The following is a 24,312-nucleotide window of genomic DNA, read 5'->3' as shown; positions in this document are numbered from 1 at the left end:
ATAATAATTTATAAAATAAAAAATAAATTTAATAATTAAATAATATATAAAATTAAATTATAATTAAAATTAAATAAAAATTATTTAATAATTATTAAAAAATTAAAAAATATATATTTTATTATTAAACCATTTAATGATCCAAATATTCTCGCACCATACAAAATTTGGATTTTCTAAATTTTGTCCTATCCCGGATGTAACTCTTATTGCTAGCAACATATTTTTATTTTTATTTGTGGGGCTTTATTTATGTGAAACGGCAATTTTATCTATACACCTATAACTATAATAAGTTCTAACCGGAAATTTTATCCTTATAGATAATATAAAGGGGAAATCATTAGAAACAGTAAAAATTGGACCAATGGTTGAATCAATATATTTTAGCAAAGTATAAAAATAATGATGTTGAAAAATTCACAATAAGAAAACTGAGTTATACTCCGATCATTATCATATATGATCGGCACATAGTTTCCATCAGACAGTTAATGGTTACGAATAAAAAAAATGGAGACTTTAATTTATAGATCACTATAATATTGCTATACTATTTATATTTGACTCTCCTTCGGCTGAGATATATGTTAAATCACCAGAAGATTATAAAGAAGAAATAAAGTGGAATATAGTGATCCAAAAATGCTACATGTACAAAATAAAAGTTACTAAATCAATTATCATGTATTATTTAAATTATTTTTAATATATATTTTATAAAAGTAACCGATTTATTAATAATTAATTTTTAGTGTAAATAAAGCGTGGTGGATAATAATGACGGGTGCAATGAGAATAAAAAATAATAAGCATCGTGTAATATATTCTTAGTAATGGATATGGAGTATGGACCATCCTTTTTCATGTTCCAAAATTTGGCAAGTACTTTCCCCCTTGCACCCAACCACAACAAACGATTCAGACCCAGAAAACCATCAAATACTTTCTGACTACCTCTCCAATTTGGTCCCCAGTTAATTCTGAACTACCCTAGAAATAGAATCGACCACTTTTTGTTTCATAACTAGAGACTTTTCAAATATTTGAATTGTACGAATATACTCAGTTTTTATTATAAAACAGGCACAATAAAAAAAAGCATTTCTCCAAAATTTTTTACATGATCTCTCGCCCACTGTTTCGAGCCGAAAAGACAATGGGTCAGAGTGAGACAAGTAACATAAAATTGGGCCACCTAATACCTCCACTTTAAACCTTATCCACCGAATTTGTGGGCCTTGCACAAGTGTAGGTCCATTGAACCCGAGCCCACCACACCAACCTTGATAAATCCGCTCACATGTTGATATAAATAAACTTATTACATTATTTTTATTCTTGTAATTTTATAAAATTAAAAAATATAAAATATTAAAAAATATTTTTAATTTTTAAAAAATATTAGAGCAATATTGATAGAAAAAGAAAAATCTATTATTTTAAATATATTCACATGAAAAAAGCACAAGAATGTGGCAGCAGCATCATCAACTCAAGAATGAAAAGCAAAGCATATTCACTATTTCAGTCTTAAACTCTCACGCATAAGCTAAACTAAGCAAAACTACTACAGATTCTTTCAAAAACTTTCAAGAAAAGAAGATTAAAGAAACAAAGAAAATGCAGCACAACCAAAATGTCGATATTGACCATCAGCTCCCCGAAATCAAAATCCACCACCCCTCCGCCGCATCCGCCGCATCCACCCCGACGCCCACTGCCGGCGCCCGCCGCAAGATCGGTGTAGCCGTCGACCTCTCCGATGAGAGCGCCCACGCCGTCCGCTGGGCGGTCCACCACTACATCCGCCCTGGAGACGCCGTCGTGCTCCTCCACGTCAGCCCTACCAACGTCCTATTCGGCGCCGATTGGGGCTCCATCGACCTCTCCATCAACACTGATCCTGTCTCCGAGGAGGAGGCCGTCGCTGCCGCTAACCAAGGAAGCGGAGACAATCGCCGGAAGCTTGAGGACGACTTCGACGCGTTCACGGCGTCGAAGGCAGCGGATCTGGCTCGGCCACTTAAGGAGGCTCAGATTCCTTACAAGATCCACATTGTGAAGGATCATGACATGAAGGAGAGGCTTTGTCTCGAGGTTGAGCGGTTAGGGCTCAGCGCCGTCATCATGGGAAGCAGGGGATTTGGCGCCGTCAGGCGCGGCAGCGACGGCAAGCTTGGCAGCGTCAGTGATTACTGTGTTCATCACTGTGTCTGTCCTGTCGTCGTTGTGCGGTATCCTGATGATAAAGACGCTGAGGTTGCTGGTAACGCTGCTGCTGGAAGCGGTGCTCCTGCTGCGGTTGTGGCGGTTAAGGAAGGCGAGGATGGCGAGGCGGTGATCAAGCCGGTTCCGCATGAACATAAAAAAGGTTTTGAATTTGTTCGTTTGTTTCTTATTTTTTCGAGTTGTTGATTTTGATTTTGCTTTTGCCAATTTTGCAATTGACTGATTTTTCTGATTGAACCTTTTATTTAGTTAATGCTAATGATTTGAAGTGCACACCTATTCAGCATGATCTTCAAAGTCATGGTTCGATCATAAGCTCATAACTATGAAGTTGCTTTCAGCTTAGAGCATGTTATTCAGTTATCGTTTATTTGTTTGCAAACTTAAACTATGAACCAAACTAACCCTAAGTTGTGGGTGTTTTTGTTCTTAGATTTGGTTATGGAATTTGTTGCAGTTATAGTAAGGGGCAACTTTTGTTGTTGATTTTGTGAATTGAAGAAATAATTTCCCGTGCTTGAGTATTTAAGTGTTTCCCTTTTCTGTATGTAACATATTGTTCTTCACTGATGTTACGGATTGGGATTGGGATATGGATACATAGTTGGCTTGATAGCTGTGAATCATGAGAGTAATGCTGTGTTATATTTAGGTTTTGGTTTTGGTTTCGATCCTGGTAATTTAGTTGTGGAATGCACTGAAGCAGGGTTGCCATTGTTGTACAGATTAATATTGTTGATTTTGTGATTAGTTATAAGTTTTCTAATGAGTCCTCTAAGAATTGTTTGTTAAGGTTTCAAAATTGGTAAGTTTAATATATATATATCGACGGTGTGTCAAAACCAAAGTGTTGATTGTTAGCTCTCTGAGTTATTGATTTTGAATCTGCCTACTACTATCTGTGCAATCTTTCTCTAAAGCATGTGAAGAAAGTAAGAAACTAGTCTTTGTACTTGATCTCCAAAACATACCTACTATGCTTACCCCTGCAAATTTCAAATTATGTGGTGTGGTGCTGCATTGTGCATTCCCGAGGACTTTGGTTAATCCCGAATTAGAGAAAACATGGTTTTATGTAAATATTAATATAGATGTTAGGGGATTTGGGCCTAGGGAAAAGGTGCATTTGCATTGCATATTTGCATTCCACATGGTTTGTGATAATTGTAAACATTATGGCCAGGCATCAGCTATTATTGATGAGGACCGTTATGGTGTATAATGCTGTGCTCATTGATGTTTATGTAGCTTCATGGGCTACATTCACATATACATTGTTGGCTAGTTAGATTTGTTGCTGCAATGTTGTACTTGTTGTTCACACATTAGGTGCCACGTGGAGAGTATTTCCGAAGGATTTTCTTAATGAATGTAAATAGTGAACACCCCCCCCCCCCTTCTTAAAAACCGAAAAAAAGGAGAAAAGTTTACTGCATGGATCAATATGCTCTTGTTTCTATTAATTCAACTACTGATCATTGGTGAACACTAGCCATTGTTATATGTAACTGATGCATTACTTCGATGAGTGTTGAGTCATTGAACCGTGTAATGTAAAACATCTGTTATTAGTGAATGTGCTATATATATATATATTCCTCTGTTTGTATACATACACTGGTTGCGAAATTGAAATTTGTCCTCCTAACTGTTGGTTGCTTTGGAGCAGAGGATTAGCTGGTGCCAAGACATTGCTTGATCCTGTCTCTTGAGGTGTGCACTTAAACTTTTTAAGTTCTTTCTTTTGTTGTTCCTGCTGCGTAATAAAAGAAACGTAGTTTTTTAAGTTATTGACTTATCATCTTCTGCTCTTCACGGTTCTGTTTGCGCCAGTAATGTGCATGTTCAAAGTATTCCTCTTGCTCATTCAAGCACTTATTATATGTGTTAGACATAAGTCACATAACCATTTTCATTACCCTCCTTACTTCATGTTTCAGCCTCTTCTATTAAATTTCTTTTGAGTCTCATATATCTTGGCCTTTTAAGTCCTGACTATGTTCCCTGTTTTCGCATTTGTTTCATTGCAGAATGTATCACCTGATTCTAGAAGGTTCACAAAACATTTGTGGAGTGCTCTCTTACTTTTCCTGTCACCTTGTGCTTAGAGCATTTCCTGAGAAAAGATTAAGGATTGTTGTGCTTGTTGTGATCTTGGTTCGTTTAGGCTCTTAGAGGTTTTGTTTTCTCTTCCGAAACGGTATATACTTTCTGATGTTGTAGATGTAAAATGTCTCTGCCTTTGGACAGTTTATGGGGTAATTGTTCTCATTCTGTATGTGGGATATCATATTATATCATATAACGAGCACTCCCTATTTAGCTAGATTATATCAACGAATTGCAATGATGGTAAAAATTGCATATGCTTAACTAGAAATAAAATGTGAGATGAAATGTGATATACTGTAAATTTAATGAATTTGTATAAGCATAAGAGGTAAAAATGTCGATCAAGGAAAATGTATAATTCTGTAAATGTAGTGGTCAGGTTTTTTTCTTTTTAATTTTTTTCCTTGCCAATTATTAATCAGGTTTGTGTGCAATAGTATGCGAATTTCATTTAAAGAAATGGCATGGATACAATCTAATTATTGGAACGCCAAACAGAACAGACTCATGCATGCTAATACAGCGGCACAGATACTCATTATGAATTACAAAGGTCTAGTTTGGAAGAAATTTTATATTGAATTTATGAGTCATTTTCACCCTATAAAACTGGAAATGGAAATTTTAAAAGTTGATCATATGTCCTGCATATCAGGTGATGTAAAATTTTATTCTGAAGTTTTGATTTTGAGGAGGAACTACTGAGGGACATTGGCATATAATTTCTCTTTATTGAAAAACATAATTATATATTCACAAATTTATTAATATTAAATTATTATAAAAAAATTGTACGATTAAAATTTAAGACATACAAATATTTATAAAAAAATTTACATTTAAGCAATTTGTGGACAATAGGCAAAAATAATAAATTTTAAAATATTAAAAATTTTAAATTTATAAAAAAGAAAGATTGGTTCGAGAGTAATCAGCCGCCTTATAAAATTCAGCGGCTAATTTGAATTATTTATAACGATGACATACAAGTGACATGTTTACAGCACGTGGCACTAGCATGGCATGTAGATAAATTGTGTTTTTTAGACGGTGTTTGGTTAGTGTCTTTTAAGACATATAGATACATACACAAAGATACATAGACATAAAAATACATAAATTTTATAATGTATTTAATAATAATGTACAAGATACATATGTATAAATTAAATGTTAATTTTATTTTCATTAAAAGGAAGGGATGAGAGAAAATAAAAAGTGAAAAGAAGATATGAAGATAAAATTGGTAATTTCAAAAATAATTAGAAATAAAAATATCAAATTTTGTGTCTCATGTATTATATCTCTATGTCTCAATTTTAAAAAAGAATATTAGATACATGTATTTTGTGTGTATCTCTATACTACTATATCCATCTAAATATGTGTTTCAACAAATTTATCGTGAACGTTATTGTGTCTAACAATTAGTGTGCATATTTTAACAAACAAACATACTTATATAGCATTATCTTTTGCATTGACATGTTATGTATCACATGTCATTATCCTATTACATATAATCGAATAATTATCTGACATGTGACATTAATAGTTAATGTTAATGCGCAAATTTAGAGACCGAATTAAATAAATTAAAATTTTAGAAAGTAATTTGAGAAGGTGATGCAATTTTAGAAGCCATTTCAAAAATTATATGGAAAGACGTAATTGGAGAGAAATTAGATGGGTTAATACTCAAAATCGTCACTGAAAGATCATGTATTCTTTATTTTTATCTCCGAATTATTTTTTTAATTAAATTAGTCCCTGAATGAATATTTTTAAATTACGTTCGTCCTTCCGTTAACCTCGTGATGCTGCTGTTAAAAATCTGCTGACCTAGAATGTGAGCTGGCAGCCCATCCTACCAAACAACGTCATTTTGCACTTTAAGAGTATCCAAGTTGTGAAACACCACCGTTTTGAGAGTAGAGAGTATAACATTTTTCACTTTGTCTCCTGAACAAGTCCTCATTTGTTCTTCTTCATTCTCACCGTGACTTTCTGTTTCTTTGACCCATAAACTACCATCACGAAGATGAAGAAGACCACGTCGTCGTCCGCAACCATTAGAGTAGTTGTGGAGCATTGTTTGTGCGTCAATTCTGGAGATTGGTGGAAATCTTGAAGGCAACGACACAGCGTTGTTTCTGCGTTCTACGTGAGAGGTAAAATTTTTGTATCTTGAAAAAAAAATTAGTAACACTATGTATACCCTTAGTTTTTCCATATGATTGAGTCATGGTGAAGAATCTGTTAGTGCATAGGGTTTAGGGTTTCATTCCAAGGGTTTAGTTTATGATCGGTTATATGGGTAACAATGGCAAGATTCTGTTTTTGTGGCTTCGAAAAATAATACTTGTTGTTTGTGTTAATGAAGTAATGGTTACTGGTTTAGTTATTGTGTTAGTGATGAGTTAGTGTTATGCATGTTCTGTGTTAATTTTTGATAGGGTTTGGAGGTATTGATAGTCTTAGATGGCTTGCTACATTAACTTTTTTTTCTTAATATTGTTGTTTGCTATTATGTAGATGGACGGTCCTCCGATTACATTCATATTTCATCATGGTGAAAATTTTAAAAATTATGAGAAAGAAAGTAAAATCTACGAACCAGATAATACAGAAGTCTTGTTGGGGGTTGATGGAATACTCTTGATGTGTTTTTTGTTAAAGGATACTATAAATAACTGGAATATGCTGGGGGAACATGTATTTGTGGAAAGTTCTTTGGCTGTCGCTTGAGGGTGGGCTGATAAAATTAGAAACTGATAAAGATCTACTTAAAATGTGTAAGACTTGTAGAAGGAAATCACAACGTCATGAACATATTCTTTGAACATGGAGTTTTAGAGCCACACGTGGTGGAATGCATGAGTGAGAATGATGAAGTGATTATGCCAAAGAATGCCTTTTTGTTGAAGCTGCCTAGCACACAGCCTGTAATGCAAGCTACTAAAAACACATCCTAGCCTACAAAGAGCCACTCACAACCATCAAAGACTAACCCCCTCCATTCCCCTTCCAAAAATATAGCCAAAGCCAGTCCTACCTTTGCTGGACCCAATCCTCATCCCAAGAAAATAGACTATGTACAGCCTAATACAAGGTCCTCCCAGCCCATACAGAAGCCCATTGACAAGCCCAATTCTCAGCTCACCAAAAAGTGCAGTTCTCAGCCCATACAAAAGCCCAAATCCCAGCTCAAGTTCCAACAAAAAAGTTTCTCCCAACTTACAAAACCTTGCATTGATCCTTTGAAACCTGCTGTTAAACCAAGAAGTGGCCATCAACCTCCAAAGAAGTCACATGCTCAAAATAAGAACAAAGAACCTCTGCAATTCACAAGGCCTAGTCGAGCTGTTAAGCCACCCCCAATTCAAAATAATAGTGACTCTCATGACTCATATGAGAGTACTGAGGACCACTAAAATCTTAGAAGATCTCAGTGACACTGACAGTGGCAGTGATGACTTCAATAGTAGAGGACCAAGGAAAATTGATTTCAGAGAGAAGCATAGACCAGCTTCTTCTAGAGGGGCTAAAAAGGTTATTGACACCGATGACTCTAGTTATGAAGATATTGAAGAGGATGAGCCATCTGATTCTGGTAAGTCATGATTGGTCTTTCTTATGTTACTCGTTATTTTATATCACACATGTTGATTGGAATACTAAACTTTATTGTACTTGGATTAACGGACTCGGAAGAGAAAATTGAAATTGAAGGTGAATCTGACTATGACTTCTAGCACTCGGCAGATATGGATAAGGTGTTAGACTCTGATGAAGAAGAAGCTACTTTGTATCCACCATACAATAAAAAGGTAAAGTTCGAAAACTTCAACCTTAAGGTAAGCATAATTTTTAAGTCGAAGCACCACTTTATGAATGCAACTAGGGATTACACCATACAATGGGGGGTATAAATATTATTTTTACTAAAAATGACAACATCAGAGTCAGGGCTGTATGCAAAATAAAGGGATGTTCTTGGGTTGTGTATTGTGCATGTAATAAGCAAAATGAGATTTGGCAGATTAAGACATTAGTTGAACACACATGTGCTAGGAAAAGAAAGAACAGGGCTGCAACACAGGAGTAGACCTTAGGTAAGCTGGTTCCTAAGCTTAGGAAGCACGCAACTACGAAGCATAGAGAGGTTTATGACTAGTTTGTGAGGAAGTGCAACATTAAGCTAAACAGTACCTACATTACTAGGGTCTTAAAGTCAGCAAAGAAAGTAGTGGAAGGAGATGAAGTTGCACAATATGCACTTATCTGGGATTATGCTAACCAACTGTGGACCACCAACCCAGGTTCAACAGTCCAAGTTGGTGTCATTCCCATGTCTGAAAGTCCTCCACAGTTTCAAAGGTTTTATGTATGTCTCGATGCGTGTAAGAAAGGATTCAAGGCCGGGTGTCGATCGTTGATTGGCTTGGACGGAGTCTTTCTGAAGACCTTGCATGGAGGACAGTTGCTGACTGCTTGTGGCCAAGATGCCAACAATCACGTGTTCGTGATTGCTTATGTAATTGTGGATGTCAAAAACAGAGACAACTGTCAATGATTTCTTGAACTGCTACACAACAACTTTGGTGACTACAAGAAAAATGGATGGACCTTTATCTCAGATATGTAAAAGGTAAAGACCAATTTGATCCATGAAAAAATTTTAAAGGACCAATTTGATATACTGAAATATCTTGCAAGGACATATTTGATTTAATGAAATATCTTTTGAGGACTATTTTAATGCAACATCTTTTCGCTGCAATTTGTTTTTCCAGGGATTAGTCCCAGCCATACAGGAAGTAATGCTAAGAGTTCACCATCAATTTTGCGTGTGGCATCTCTGGAGGAATTTCTCAAAGCAATGGAGGAGTATACAACTGAAGGAGTTTGGTGTGAAAATGTGCTAGATCAAAGACTGTAAGTGACTTTGATAGGAACATAAAGAGAATCAATGTGATAAACGAAAGGACATGGGCTTATTTGGATAAGTGGTCGAAGGAAGCATGGACTAAAGCTCACTTTCGTGAGGGGCCAAAAATGGACACTATTTGTAACAATGCTTATGAGTCGTTTAATGCAAGGACAAAGCATGATAGGGCGAAGCCTATCCTCACATTGGCAGAGGAAGTTAGGAGGATGATAATGAAGACCATGATCGAGAATAGGCAGAAACTGACAAACTACCAGGAAATTCTGCCTCTAGTGCAACAAAGCAAGCTTGAGGCAATAACAAAATTTTCTCAGCATTGGTCCCCACAATGGAGTGGTGATCAGAATGAGGACTTATACGAAGTTCAAGGTTGACTAAGTACAATGGTTGTTGATTTAGAAAAGCGTATTTGCACATATAAATATCATGGTGTTAAACACTATCAAGTCTTACTGTTTTTTAAGGCCTTTATTTTAGGAACTTTATTATTTTTTATGTCTCTAATTTTTCATTTATTTTTTTATATATGACAGTGTGAGTAATGCATAAATATATTTTCTTCACATGTGTACTCAAAATCCAAGTTGCCATTTATAGGCTCTACTTTCAGTTTACAATAGTTTAGCCATGATAACTAGAAACAAAAAAATCAGAACCCTAAATCACACTACCATATCACATTCACTGTTTCCTACTTGTACATATATGACATGCAAAATAAAGCTCCTACTAAGATGACTATTATAAGACTAGTAAACATGAAACACATTAACATTTTGAGTACTTTGACTTCTACTTCTAAACTACCTATTCTCCATGCTAATTTAACCTTCCAATCTTCATAATCAATCTCCAGTGTTCCATCAATTTCTGGGACTCCCCTTCGACCTTCTGCAACAGCTACATGTTCATTTTTCTCGACTCATTTAAAAAAAATTGCAATGGCTCCCTTTCTGAAAACATTGAATAAAATTGTTAATCCCACATAAAGAGTGAAAGCTAAGATGATGCTATCATTCATACAAAATTAAACTCACCCAATATTTTGGACAAGTATGAAACAACTTATCTAAATTCTGTGATGTCCCAAATTTCTTAATCAAAGTTTTTAAATTGTAGAAACAGATTTTTTCATCGTTTTCCCTTCTTCTTTGCATGGACGAACTCGAAACATAGCTACCATGTGAGTGCGACGACAACCCACCACCGGGACCTCCACTTCCACTCCCCATCATGGTGCGGAAATTGACTTCCTTCTCCCTCAACAGTTGCTGGATCTGTGACAACACTCAAGCAAGATATTTATGTTAATGGGAAGATGGGAATTAGAGTTTATTTATTTGAGACTTAAGGACTAAATTAATGTATAATTCGAAACATATCTCGTCAGCAATACACACACCATGTCAGGTATTACTCGTATTACCAGCTCACGTTTCAGATTAGCAAATTTTTAACAACAGCGTTACAAAATTAACAAAAGGACAAATGTGATTTAAAAATATTTATTAAGGGACTAATTTTATTAAAAAAATAATTTAAAAATAAAAATAAAAAATGCATAGTCTTTTAGATACAATTTTGAGTATTAACCCGAAATTAGATATTGATTTTGTGATCTCAACGGGATAACTTATGCGACAATGGATTAAGTGGAGTGCATGATCCAGCCTTTCAAGAATCATTCCCCAAAATCTAACAATTAATGAACAAACTTTTCAAATTAGGATTAAATAAAAAATACGTAACTAACCATTCTTTTTCGTTGTATAGTTTTGGGAAATCATGACTACAGAGGAAATGCCAAGGCACAATTAATCCCCGTCATTAGATACACAGACAATAGATCGATATGCTTCATGGGCCTGATTCAATACTCTTAAAAGATTTGGAGTATTAAAACTCTTTTTAAAAAGTTAAACAAAAGTTAACGTATTTGGAATTTTAATACTCCTTAATTAAGAAGAAAGAGAAGAATCATTATTTAATTATTAAAGAAAGAGAAAAGAATTAACATTAAATTCTATTTGGGTTAAATTTTTTGTTTTAATTTAAATTTATTTTATTTTTAAATTGATATTAAATTATTATAAAATTATGATAAAAATAAAAATTTAAAAGAATTAAAAAGATATAATACTCTTATTATTCTAAAATTTTTTTATTTAAACAAACATATTCATATTATTTTAAAATTAATATGAATAAATTTATTTAAAATTTTTAAATTTTAAATAAATATATTCATCTTATTTTAAATAAATGTTCTCGTATTATTTTTTTAAAACGATTAAACATGATTTTTAAATATTTCAACAAAAGAGATAGATATATATAATCTTTCAAATTAATAATATTAGAGTGTATATATAAATACATAATATCTGAAAAGATTAATAAATCTTACCTAGAAAATATAGTTAGAGATATTTTTTGCTTAAGATAATAAAAATAATACGAATATATTTATTTTTATTAAATTAAATTATTAATTTAAATTATATCTATCTAAATTTTAAATAAAAAATTTAAACATTTAAAATTAAAATATGTGAATAAAATTAGATTAATAAAAAAATAAAAATATACGAATACGATTCAAATTGTATAGAAATAGGAATAAGTTTGTCAGTAAACAAATTTATTATTTTTAATGAACAAAAAAAGATAGTATATTAAATAAACTTTATGAAATAAGTTATAATTTTAAATAAATAATTAAAATAAATAAAATATAAAATTATTAATTAATTAAATTTTATTAACTAATTAAATAACTTATATACTAATAGAGCATATTAAATTTCTTATAATAATTATAATTATTATTTATTAAAAATATATTTTATAAGTTATAATTAATATGTTTATAATTTTTCAAAAAAAAAAGTATTAATTATTTATTAATTTTATTATTATGCATTAAATATTAACCTAAATCAACGCAAAGTAAATTAAATTTTAAATTTTAATAGTGTTTTTTTTTGGTTAACATCATATCATAATATCATATATTCCCAATGCAAGAACTAAGCAAAACAACTCCAAAGTCCAAAGTCGTCTTCAAAAACAACATTACCACACTTTCAAGAAAAAAAAAAATAAAAAAAAGAAAATGCAGCACAACCAAAATGTCGATATTGACCCTCAGCTCCCCGAAATCAAAATCCACCACCCTTCCGCCGCAGTCGCCGCATCCACCCCCACGCCCACTGCTGGCGCCCGCCGCAAGATCGGCGTAGCAGTCGACCTCTCCGATGAGAGCGCCCACGCCGTTCGCTGGGCGGTCCACCACTACATCCGCCCTGGAGACGCGGTCGTGCTCCTCCACGTCAGCCCTACCAACGTCCTATTCGGCGCCGATTGGGGCTCCATCGACCTCTCAATCAACACTGATCCCGTCTCCGAGGAGGAGGCCGTCGCTGCCGCTAACCATGGCGGCGGAGACAATCGTCGGAAGCTGGAGGACGACTTCGACGCGTTCACGGCGTCGAAGGCGGCGGATCTGGCTCGACCGCTTAGAGAGGCGCAGATTCCTTACAAGATACACATTGTGAAGGATCATGACATGAAGGAGAGGCTGTGTCTCGAGGTTGAGCGGTTAGGGCTCAGCGCCGTCATCATGGGAAGCAGGGGATTTGGCGCCGTCAGACGCGGCAGCGACGGGAAGCTCGGCAGCGTCAGTGATTATTGTGTTCATCACTGCGTCTGTCCCGTTGTGGTTGTACGGTATCCCGATGATAAGGACGCTGAGGTTGCTGGTAGCGCTGCTGCTGGAGGCGGTGCTCCTGCTGCAGTCGCGGTGGTCAAGGAAGGCGAGGCGGTGATCAAGCCGGTTCCGCATGAACATAAAAAAGGTGTTGAATTTGTTCGTTTGTTTCATTTTTTTCCCCAACGACTTGTTGATTTTTATTTTGATTTTGCTATTGTGAATTGTGCAATTGATTGATTTTTCTGATTGAACATTTTATTTAGTTTATGCTAATGATTTGAAGTGTGTATATTGAGTTTCAACATGATCTGCAAAGTCATGGTTTGATCATAAGCTCATAACTAAGAAGTTGCTTTCCGCTTAGAGCATGTTATTCAGTTATTGTTTATTGTTTGCAGCCCTAAACTATGAACCAAACTAAGTTGTGGGTGCTTTTGTTCTTGGATTTGGTTACGGAATTTATTGCAGTTATAGTAAGAAGCAACTTTTGTTGTTGATTTTTGTGAATTGCAGAAATAATTGCCCGTGCTTGAGGATTTAAATGTTTCCTTTTCTCTATCAAACATATTGTTCTTCGCTGATGTTATGGATTGTGATTGGGATATGGACACATAGTTGGTTCGATAGCAGTAAATCATGAGATTAATGCTGTGTTATATTTAGCTTTTGGTTTTGATCCTGGTAATTTAGTAGTGGAATGCTCTGAGGCAGGGTTGCTATTATTCTACAGATTAGTATTGTTGATTTTGTGATTAGTTATAAGTTTTCTAATGAGTGCTCTAAGGATAGTTTGATAAGGTTTCAAAATTGGTAAGTTTTTATGAAAGAAATAAACTTCTGAAACTCCGAAGGCATTCAATGCATTCAGAACCCTAAGGCTTTGTTTGGTTGGAAGGAAAGAAATAGAAAGGAAAGAAATAGAAAGGAAAGAAGAGAAAGGAAAGAAATTGAGTGGAATTTTATTTTCCTTATATATGTTTGGATGAAAGGAAAATGAGGAGGAAGGAAATAGTATATAATGTTATGAAAAGACAATTTTATCCTTAGATATTTTAAAATATATTAAAAAATAGAGGATAATATTGAAATATTGATATAAAACACATTTTCCTTCCATTTTCCATCCATTATTGGAAGGAAAAATTTTTTAATGGGTCCCACCTATTTTTTTACACTATTTATTTTTTCCCTTTGACTTTTCCATTCAACCAAACAAAGGAAAATAGTTATTTTCCTTTCAATTTCTTTCCTTCCTATTTCCTTCCTCCCATTTTCCCCTCAAACAAACACACCCTAAGAATTTGTCATATTGGAAAGCTTAATAAGTGTCTCTAGGGCGCTTGATAGCAAACCCCTAATTGATAGATGATGTAATAATCAGTGTTACATTGCTCTCAATCATGTTATTTATGACTAATATATATCAACGGTGAATCAAAACCAAGGTTTTGAATGTTAGATCTGTGAGTTGTTGATTTTAAATCTGCCCCTGTTTGTGCATCTTTTTCTACAGCATGTGAAGAAACTAGTCATTGTATTTGATCCCCAAAGCATATCTACTATGCTTCCGCTGCAAATTTCAAATATGTAGTGTGGTGCTGCGTTGTGCATACACAGACTTTGGCTAATCCCAAATTAGATAAGACATGGTTTTATGTAAATATTAATTTAGATGTTATGGGCTTATGACCTAGGGACAAAGTTGCCTTGATATTGCATATTTGCATTCCACATGGTTTGTGATAATTGTAAACATTAGAGCCAGCTGGCCAGGCATCAACTATTATTGATGAGGACCATTATGCTGTATAATGCTGTGGTTCTTCTTGAACCTCTATTGTACTTCACAGTTTCTGAATTCTGAAATCAGATATTAAGTTGCGAATAAGTATACATGTTTTGTTTAGCTTGTCATTGATGTTTATTTAGCTTCATAGTCTCCATTTACATATACATACTTGACTAGCTAGATTTGTTGCTGCAATGTTGATTCACATAAGGTGCCACTTAGAAAGTATTTCCAAAGGATTTTATCATTTTCTTAATGAATGTAAACAGTAAATGTACGCAATGATCTCTTTCCCCACAAATGTTAACTGCATGGCTCAATATGCTCTTGTTTCTATTCATTCAACTACTGATCATTGGTGAACACTTGGCATTCTTATATTAAACTGAGGCATTGCTTGGATGAGTGTTGATTCATTGAACTATGTTATGTGAAACCTCTATTATTAGTGAATGTGCCATATATTGATTGTTGATATTTCCTTTGTTTGTATACGTACACTGGTTGTAAATTGAAATTTGGCCTCCTAATTGTTGGTTGGTTTGGAACAGAGGATTAGCTGGAGCCAAGCCATTGCTTGATCCTGTCTCTTGAGGTGTGCACTTCAACATTTTTAATTCTTTCTTTTGTTGTTCCTGCTGTGTCTCTAGATGTTAAAAGAAATATAGTGTTTTAAGTTATCAACTTATCATCGTCTGCTCTTCATGGTTCTGTTTGCGCTTGCACCGGCAATGCGCTTGTACAAAGTATTCCTCTTGCTCATTCAAGTACTTATTAGATATCTGACATAACCATTGTCATTACTCTCTTTACTTCATGTTTCAGCCTCTTCTATTAAATTTCTTCGAGTCTCATATATCTTGGCCTGTTAAGTCCTGACTTATGTTCTCCTTCTACGCATTTGTTTTTCATTGCAGAATGTATCATCTGATTCTAGAAGGGATTCACAAAACGTTTGTGGAGTGCTCTCTTTCTTTTCCTGTCACCTTGTGCTTAGAACATATCCTGCATATGAACTCTGGAAAAGATTAAGGACAGCTTCGTTGTGCTTGTTGTGATCTTGGTTGGTTTAGGCTTAGAGGATTTGTTTTCTCTTCCGAAACGGTATATACTCGCTGATGTTGTAGATGTAAAATGTCTCTGCCTTTGAACACTTTATGGGTAATGGTTCTCAATCTGCATGTGGGATATCATATTATATAATATAATGAGTACTCCCTATTTAGCTAGATTATATCAACGAATTGCAATGATGGTAAAAATTGCATGTGCTGAACTAATAAAATATGATATACTGTAAAATTGAATGAATTTGTATAAGCAAAATAGAGAAAAATGTCAATCAAGGAAAAATGGCAATAAGATTTGAGGCATTACCTTGGTGTTCACCAAGTATCCAATTCAACTGTTTGGGAGCTACTATCATTCCAAATCTTCAGTTCCATTTAGGAATGTATCATATAAGGGTTGATTCGAACACTTGATATTGGTTTAAATAAATGAGTGAACTAATTATTTGATTGGTTCTGTTGTATTGCAATATTTTTTTGGTTTTTTACGGTATTCACTAGCTCAATAAGTCGTGGATTAATCCATTTTTTGGTTGGACTAGAAAGATAACTACTAGATTAATTTAAATTGATTTGTCCCGTTGCATTATTGTTGCTACAATGGGCTTGTTTAATTTAACTCGCCCAAGGCAAAACAAAAAGATTGGGGACTCCAAAAATATTTATCAAGTATTATATAGATTACTAGTATTTTTATCTGTAATGTTTATCTGTAATAACATTACAGAATATATATTTTTTAAAATTATGGTTCATTTTGTTCTGACAGTATAGATTATGTATGACACAAAAAATTTATAAAATCAAATTATTTTTACAAAAAAAATCATAGGCTGACAAAAGTCTCTGACTAAAAAAATCAATATACCTATAGATAAAAAATCAAATAATAAAATTTTTAGTTATTATTTTTATATGAAAAAGTCTCATTTTTTATTAATAGTTAATTTTAACATTCGTTATCTAAAATTTAAAATAAGTTAACATGTATACTTTTATATTTAATTAGGTGTTAACTCTATTGCACAAATAGAAATCATTAATTTTTATACTTATTATTTAAATATAATATATTTTCTCTCTCTATATATATAAATATAATTAGATATTAGTATAAAAAAATTATACGGATAGTTATAAAATTAACTCAAAACTAACTTTTTTAAAACAATTGAATCTTAATTCTAATTTTTAATTATAACATTCGGTAAAGTACTAAATTGGTCCCTCATATTTAGGCGTAATCCTGTTTTGGTCCTTAAGGTTTAAAGTGTCCTATTTGAATCCAAAAAAAAGTTTTATTTAGTTTCAATGTAGTCCCACCGTGAGGTTAAAGTTAAATAATTAACAGAATGTCCTAATGATAGTAGTATAAGAACAAAATCGATAATCTGGAGAACAAGTACAAGTTTCAGAGGCACAAAATCAACTGTGGATGCATTAATATATTTATTTATTATTTTTATTATAATTTAAATGAAATATTTTCTATAGAACTAAGGAGAATGATAAATAAATGTATTGATGCATTCATAGTTGATTTTGTGCCTTTGGAACTTATACTTGTTTTCCAGATTATCGACCTTATTCTTGTACTGCTGTCATGTAAGACATTTCGTTAATTATTTAACTTTGACCTCACGGTGAGACTAAATTGAAGCTAAATGAAACTTTTTGGAATTCAAATAGAACACTTTAAACCTTAAGGACCAAAACAGGATGTCACCCAAACGTAAGGGACCAATTTAGTACTTTACCCTTATAACATTAGTATTTTCTCCAAATTATATGTAATAAATATTTGAAAGAAAAAAAAATAAAAATATAGATTAAAAAAATAAGCAATGAAAATTTAAAATTAAATAAAAGACTAAAAAAATATGTATATAATAATAATATTTTTTATTTGAATTATATTATTTTGTTTTCTGTAGAACAGAAAGGTAGAAAAAATAGAGAATGAGAAAAAAGAGAGAGAAAGATAAAGATGAAAAATGAGAGTGAGAGTTTGTTAACTTTGGAAGAAAAAAATTTATTTTAATTATAATAAAAAAATATCCGATGACATATTTTGATTTGTCAAATTACTAATATAAAATATAAATTATATATAGTAAAAATGGTAGAGAGAAATAGAAAAAATGGAGAGAGGTAGATAAGAGAATTTAGGAAGAGAGTTTATTAATTTTGGAAAAAAATATTTTCGCTCAATTTTAATAAGAGAGTGTCACGTGACACATTTGATTATTAAATTAGATAGTAATATATGATACATACTATAGGTATATTTCAATTTCAATTTTAATATTTCAATTTTAATTTTAATGTAATTAAAGAATGTCATGTTGTATATTTTGATTGTCAAATTAGTAATTAGTCATTGATATTAATATTAATAATGATATATAAAATAGATAGAGTGGTTGAAGGAACGAGAGAGATAGAGAAAAGAAGATGGAGGAGGGAAGAACTCTTTAATTTTGGAGAGAGAAAGATTTGATTTCAATAATTATAGCATAAAAACAGGGTATCAAGCGGCAAAATTGGAGACATGGGAAGGTTTGAGCGAGAATCCATCTACAAGCATTGATAACCGAAAACTCTGGAAGAAAATTTGGAATATGAATGTTCCGTCGAAAATCAGGATATTTTTGTGGAAGGTAGCTCAAAACATTATTCCAGTAAACTCTAATTTATACAAAAGAAGGCTGCAGGACAACCCAATATGTTCAATTTGTCAAAAGGAAGAAGAAACAGTGGAGCATGCGATGTTGCTTTGTGAATGGACCAGGAAAACTTGGTTTGGTGCATAATGTCATTGCATACCTACCAAATACACAGTAACATTATTTGGTAATTGGTTGATAGACAACATTTTGAAAATCAAAAAGAGTGGAAGGGATGACCACGAAGACAGAATCAGCAGAATTGGATTTCTATCTTGGAAAATATGGAAAGCGAGAAATAAGGTAGTATTCTAAGAACAACAAACAAATTCCAAAAGTACTATCATAAGAGCTGAATTAATGGAGAGAATTCACAGAGAAGAAAAAAATTAGGAGAAGACAGTAACCAAAGAGTTAAAAAAAAGAAGCATTCAACAAGTAAAATAGAGACCTCCTCCTGCAAATTGGCTTAAAGCTAATGTTGATGCTGCCTTTGACAAGAAAACTGGAGATGGGACAATTGCTGTAGTATTCAGGAATGATAAAGGAAAATTAGAGTTGGGATTCTCCGGAAGAATTAAAGCTCACTCTAATTTAGCAACTGAGGCAAATGCAATTAGACAAGCACTTATAATAGTGGAAAATTTGGGAATGGGAAGAACGCTTATTGAATCAGACAACCAACAATTAATTCAGGCAATAAAATCTCAAGGTTCAATAGGAGAAATTGAAGCAATTCTGCAAAATATTCAAATTCTAAGAAACTGATTGCTAGATAGTGGGTTTACCTGGATTCCTAAGAATGAAAATCGTTTGCCTTATATAATTGCTCAGCTAACAAACTTGAACAGATTGCAGGCGTCGTGGTGCATATATCCTACAAAAAAAATTGCGAAAATATTAAGAAAAAAATTCGGAATGTCTTGATAATTCATAAAAGATGGGGTTAGTAGAGGTAAGACAATGAGATTATAGATAGAGGATATAAGAGAAGAACCTGAAATACTGTGGGTTCAGGAAGTGACTCAACCTCTGGAGCGGAACTTCTTGTCGAAATGATGCCAATAGAGAGACCTGATGTGGACTTCATGAACCAGATCACGCCTTGATTCCAGATTTGAGGATCAATCGAAAAGTGAAATTAATCATGATCTTAGCGTGGTCATGGAAACTTATCTCTTGATCTTACAATTCAACGCCTTGAGAGGGAAAAGATCATGTTGGAGTTTGGATTTAGGCGGATTGAATTATGGGTTCGGTAGGATTTTTGAGCTTAACCCAAAACCAAAAAAAACTTGCCCAAGCCAAAAATAAATTACGTATTAAATGTATATAATGAAAGTGCCTATTAATATATTATTATCTGAGAATAATTAAAAGTGATAAATATTTTATACTCAAATTAAGAAATCTTATATTTGAATTTTAAAATTATTATTGTTTTATATATTATATAATAAAGAATATTTATAGAAGAGAAATCTGAATACCATTTCTTTTCCATCGTTTTTATATATAACTTACAGGGCATTGGATTCGATGGTCCCATAATAAAATATATTTTTTAAATTTTTTTAACAACTGCTAAATAGTCATTTTCTAATTTTAATTACAAATTAATCCCATATATTTTATTTAATTATAAAAACTATTTTTAATTTATAAATTATTATTTTATCATTCATCTATTATGTTTATTAACAATAAAAAACAAAAACAATAACAAATTAGACCTTCCATTGATCGTAATAAAATTTTTGTGTTTCTTTCCGAATCAATCGATTGGATTAGCAAAACAATCGATTGAATTTCAAGTTTCCCATAACTCAATCGATTGGACTAGGTTGTTATCACAAAACAATCGATTGAAAATTGCAAGGCAACATGGTTTTCGCAAAAATCAATCGATTGGTCATATTACCCAATCGATTGAACGATGACTAAAGTGTGGGCTTTTAATAATTCAATCGATTGCTTATACACCCAATCGATTGAATGCTTGAAAACAACCTGAGGTCTCACAATTCAATCGATTGGTTGTGTTACCGAATCGATTGAATTCATCAAAACAATATGGATTTGCCAAATTCAATCGATTGGTTGTGCTACCCAATCGATTGAATTGTGTACTACGCCGTTTTAAATTTTCTTATCATTACAAAAATTATTATCTTATTATTTATCTATCTTATCTTTAAAATTCTATCTTTAATTTTTAAGGCTTTATTTTGATTTAGATACTCTAATCTTATCTTTTCCTTAATATTAACATTATAAATTGATGAATAATCTATCACCAATTATTCAATCCCACCATTGGAATCGTGTATCAATCTCTTTGATTATAAAAAAATTTCATTGTTTTTTTCGGATATCCATCTACTTAATTTCCAATTTTTCTTCATTTTTTATCCGTCTATTTAATATCCAATATTTGTTCATCATTAATTGATCTTCACAGTATCAGCAAAGGTCCAATCAATTTTTTCATTATAGTGTTTAGAAAACAATCTATCATTTTGATTACAAAATCCAGGTCAGTGAATAGAATATCTAATTTTGTAATTCTTTGTTTCGATACTTTATTCGTGAAATTGATTGTGTAATGAAAAAGTATTTTTTTATCTTTTATTAATAAACACACATTGAGAAATACTAAAAAGTAAATAAATTTTAATATTTTTTAATATTAATTAACTATCAATCAGAGACGGACTCAGAGAGGGCGAGTACTGGCCTGGATCCCCCAAAATTTTAAGAAACTATACTTGTATATAAGATTTGTGTTTAAAAAATAAAAAAATTTTGGAATCAAAACGATGAATTGTTTTCTGAACACTACAATAAAAAAATTGATTGAACCTTTACTGATACTGTGAAGATCAATTAATGATAAACAAATATTGGATATTAAATAGACAGATAAAAAATGAAGAAAAATGGAAATTAAGTAGATGGATATGGGAAAGAAGAACAATGAAATTTTTTATAATCAAAGAGATTGATACACGATTTCAATGGTGGGATTAAATAATTGGTGATAGATTATTCATCAATTTATAATGTTAATATTAAGAAAAAGATAAGATTAGAGTATCTAAATCAAAATAAAGCCTTAAAAATTGAAGATAGAATTTTAAAGATGAGATAGATGAATAATGAGATAATAATTTTTTTTAACGATAAGAAAATTTAAAACGGCGTAGTACACAATTCAATCGATTGGGTAACACAACCAATCGATTGAATTGTGAGACCTCGGGTTGTTTTCAAGCATTCAATCGATTGAGTGTATAAGCAATCGATTGAATTATTAAAAGCCCACATTTTAGTCATCGTTCAATCGATTGGGTAATATGACGAATCAATTAATTTTTGCGAAAACCATGCTGCTTTGCAATTTTTAATCGATTGTTTTGTGATAACAACATGTAGTCCAATCGATTGAGTTATGGAAAACCTGAAATTCAATCAACTTTTTGCTAATCCAATCGATTGATTCAAAAAGAAACACGATTTCACAGCCCTAGACGAACGTCACGTATCAAATATAAACTTTAATCGATCGGAATGGCAAAAAATTTTATTACGATCAATGGAAGATCTAATTCGTTATTGTTTTAGTTTTTGTTTGTTAATAAACATAATAGATGAATGATAAAATAATAATTTATAAATTAAAAAATAGTTTTTACAATTAAATAAAATATATGGGGTTAATTTGTAATTAAAATTAGAAAAGGACTATTTAGCAATTGTTAAAAAAATTTAAAAAATATATTTTGTTATGGGACCATTAAGTAGTCCAAACATTCTGGGACCATCGAATCCCTTGCCAACTTACGGCTTAGTAGGCACCGGATTCGATGATCCAGAACGTTTGGACCATTAAATGGTCCCATAACAAAACATGTTTTTTTAAGTTTTTTAATAATTAGTAAATAGTCTTTATATAATTTTAATTACAAATTAACCCCATATATTTTATTTAATCAACAACAACAACAACAACAACAAAGCCTTGTCCCACTAAGTGGGGTCGGCTACATGAATCAAACGACGCCATTGTGCTCTGTCATGTATCATGTCTACAGAGAGACCGTTTATATGTAGATCTCGTTTGACCACCTCATGGATGGTCTTCTTAGGTCTTCCTCTGCCTTTCGCCCTTTGTCCATCTTCCATCTCATCCACCCTCCTGACTGGATGTTCTATCGGTCTTCTTCTCACATGTCCAAACCACCTGAGACGCGATTCAACCATCTTTTCCACAATAGGTGCTACTCCAACTCTCTCCCTTATATCTTCATTCCTTATTTTATCCAATCGCGTATGACCACTCATCCATCTCAACATCTTCATCTCTGCCACACTCAGCTTATGTTCGTGCTCCCCTTTAGCCGCCCAACACTCCGTACCATACAGCATAGCCGGTCTTATAGCGGTGCGATAGAATTTACCTTTAAGTTTTAAAGGCACTTTTTTGTCGCATATAAAACCAGATGCACTCTGCCATTTTGACCAACCTGCTTGGATCCTATGATTTACATCATGTTCAATCTCTCCATTATCCTGTATGATGCACCCAAGATACTTAAAACTTTTAACTTTTCGTAGGGTGTTCTCTCCAATTTTCACCTCTATATTGGAGTTTTCCCTTCTCAGACTGAACTTACATTCCATATATTCCGTCTTGCTACGGCTTATGCGCAGACCATACACTTCTAGAGCTTCTCTCCATAACTCCAACTTCTTGTTTAGGTCTTCCCTTGACTCTCCCATAAGGACGATATCATCGGCAAAAAGCATGCACCATGGCACAGGCTCTTGGATGTGCTCTGTGAGTACTTCTAAGACTAATGTGAAAAGGTATGGACTTAAGGATGATCCCTGGTGTAATCCTATACCAATAGGGAATTCCTCTGTCACACCACCTTGAGTCTTCACACTAGTTGTGACCCCATCATACATGTCTTTAATTGCCCGAATATATGCGATCCTTACTCTCCTCTTTTCTAAAACCTTCCATAAGACCTCCCTTGGTACCCTATCATACGCTTTTTCCAAATCAATAAACACCATGTGTAGATCCATTTTATTACTACGATACCTCTCCATCATCCTTCTTAATAGGTATATCGCTTCAGTGGTAGATCTGCCTGGCATAAATCTAAATTGGTTCTCTGTTACTTGTGTCTCTTTTCTCAACCTCCGTTCTATCACCCTTTCCCATAACTTCATAGTATGACTCATAAGCTTAATCCCTCTATAATTTCCGCAACTTTGTATATCCCCCTTATTCTTGTAGATAGGTATCCACTCATCAGGCATCTTCTTTGACCTTAAAATCTCATTAAAAAGCTTGGTTAACCAGTTAATGCCTTTTCCTCCAAGACCCTTCCAAACCTCAATCGGGATATTATCATGTCCTACTGCCCTGCCATTTTTCATCTGCTTTAGAGCCTCTTTTACCTCGAAATCTCGAATCCTTCGATAGTAGTCAAAGTTTTGATCTTCTTCCCTTGTGCATAATCGACCAAGGCTCGGAAGAGTCTTCTGTCCCTCATTAAATAACTCGTAGAAGTAGCTCTTCCACCTTTCATTAATCTTCTCCTTTTGAGCCAACACCTCTCCATCCTTATCCTTTATGCACTTAACCTGATCCAAATCTCTCGTTCTACTTTCCCGGCTCTTTGCAATTCTATATATACCTTTTTCTCCTTCTTTCGTGCCCCATATATTTTATTTAATCATAAAAACTATTTTTTATTTTATAAATT

General features: G+C 33.1%; 2 protein-coding genes across 3 annotated transcripts; both read left to right on the top strand.

Annotated features, from left to right (window-relative positions):
• Positions 1-1,433: 1,433 nt before the first annotated feature.
• On the top strand, positions 1,434-4,563 carry LOC112707336 (universal stress protein PHOS34). The gene is made up of 3 exons (XM_025759025.3): positions 1,434-2,374; positions 3,902-3,945; positions 4,263-4,563. Exons 1-2 carry the CDS (start codon positions 1,624-1,626, stop codon positions 3,907-3,909), a joined length of 759 nt encoding a protein of 252 aa, XP_025614810.1. The 5' UTR covers positions 1,434-1,623; the 3' UTR covers positions 3,910-3,945; positions 4,263-4,563.
• Positions 4,564-12,276: 7,713 nt separating this feature from the next.
• Positions 12,277-16,030, top strand: LOC112707335 (universal stress protein PHOS34). Of its 2 annotated transcripts, XM_025759021.3 has the most exons (3): positions 12,277-13,152; positions 15,348-15,391; positions 15,714-16,030. In XM_025759021.3, exons 1-2 carry the CDS (start codon positions 12,411-12,413, stop codon positions 15,353-15,355), a joined length of 750 nt encoding a protein of 249 aa, XP_025614806.1. In that variant the 5' UTR covers positions 12,277-12,410; the 3' UTR covers positions 15,356-15,391; positions 15,714-16,030. The 2 variants fall into 2 exon arrangements, with proteins under 2 accessions (XP_025614806.1, XP_025614805.1); XM_025759020.3 differs by lacking the exon at positions 15,348-15,391.
• Positions 16,031-24,312: the final 8,282 nt, after the last annotated feature.

Source organism: Arachis hypogaea, chromosome 8 (genome assembly GCF_003086295.3).
Source record: "Arachis hypogaea cultivar Tifrunner chromosome 8, arahy.Tifrunner.gnm2.J5K5, whole genome shotgun sequence".
In the NCBI taxonomy this organism is placed as follows: domain Eukaryota; kingdom Viridiplantae; phylum Streptophyta; class Magnoliopsida; order Fabales; family Fabaceae; genus Arachis; species Arachis hypogaea.
Note: the sequence above shows the minus strand (reverse complement) of the source record. Positions and strands in the feature narration are given on the sequence as shown.

Bases quoted from the DNA above. Each gene is read 5' to 3' on its own strand.
- LOC112707336 (XM_025759025.3), top strand. From the start codon at position 1,624: ATGCAGCACAACCAAAATGTCGATATTGACCATCAGCTCCCCGAAATC.
- LOC112707335 (XM_025759020.3), top strand. From the start codon at position 12,411: ATGCAGCACAACCAAAATGTCGATATTGACCCTCAGCTCCCCGAAATC.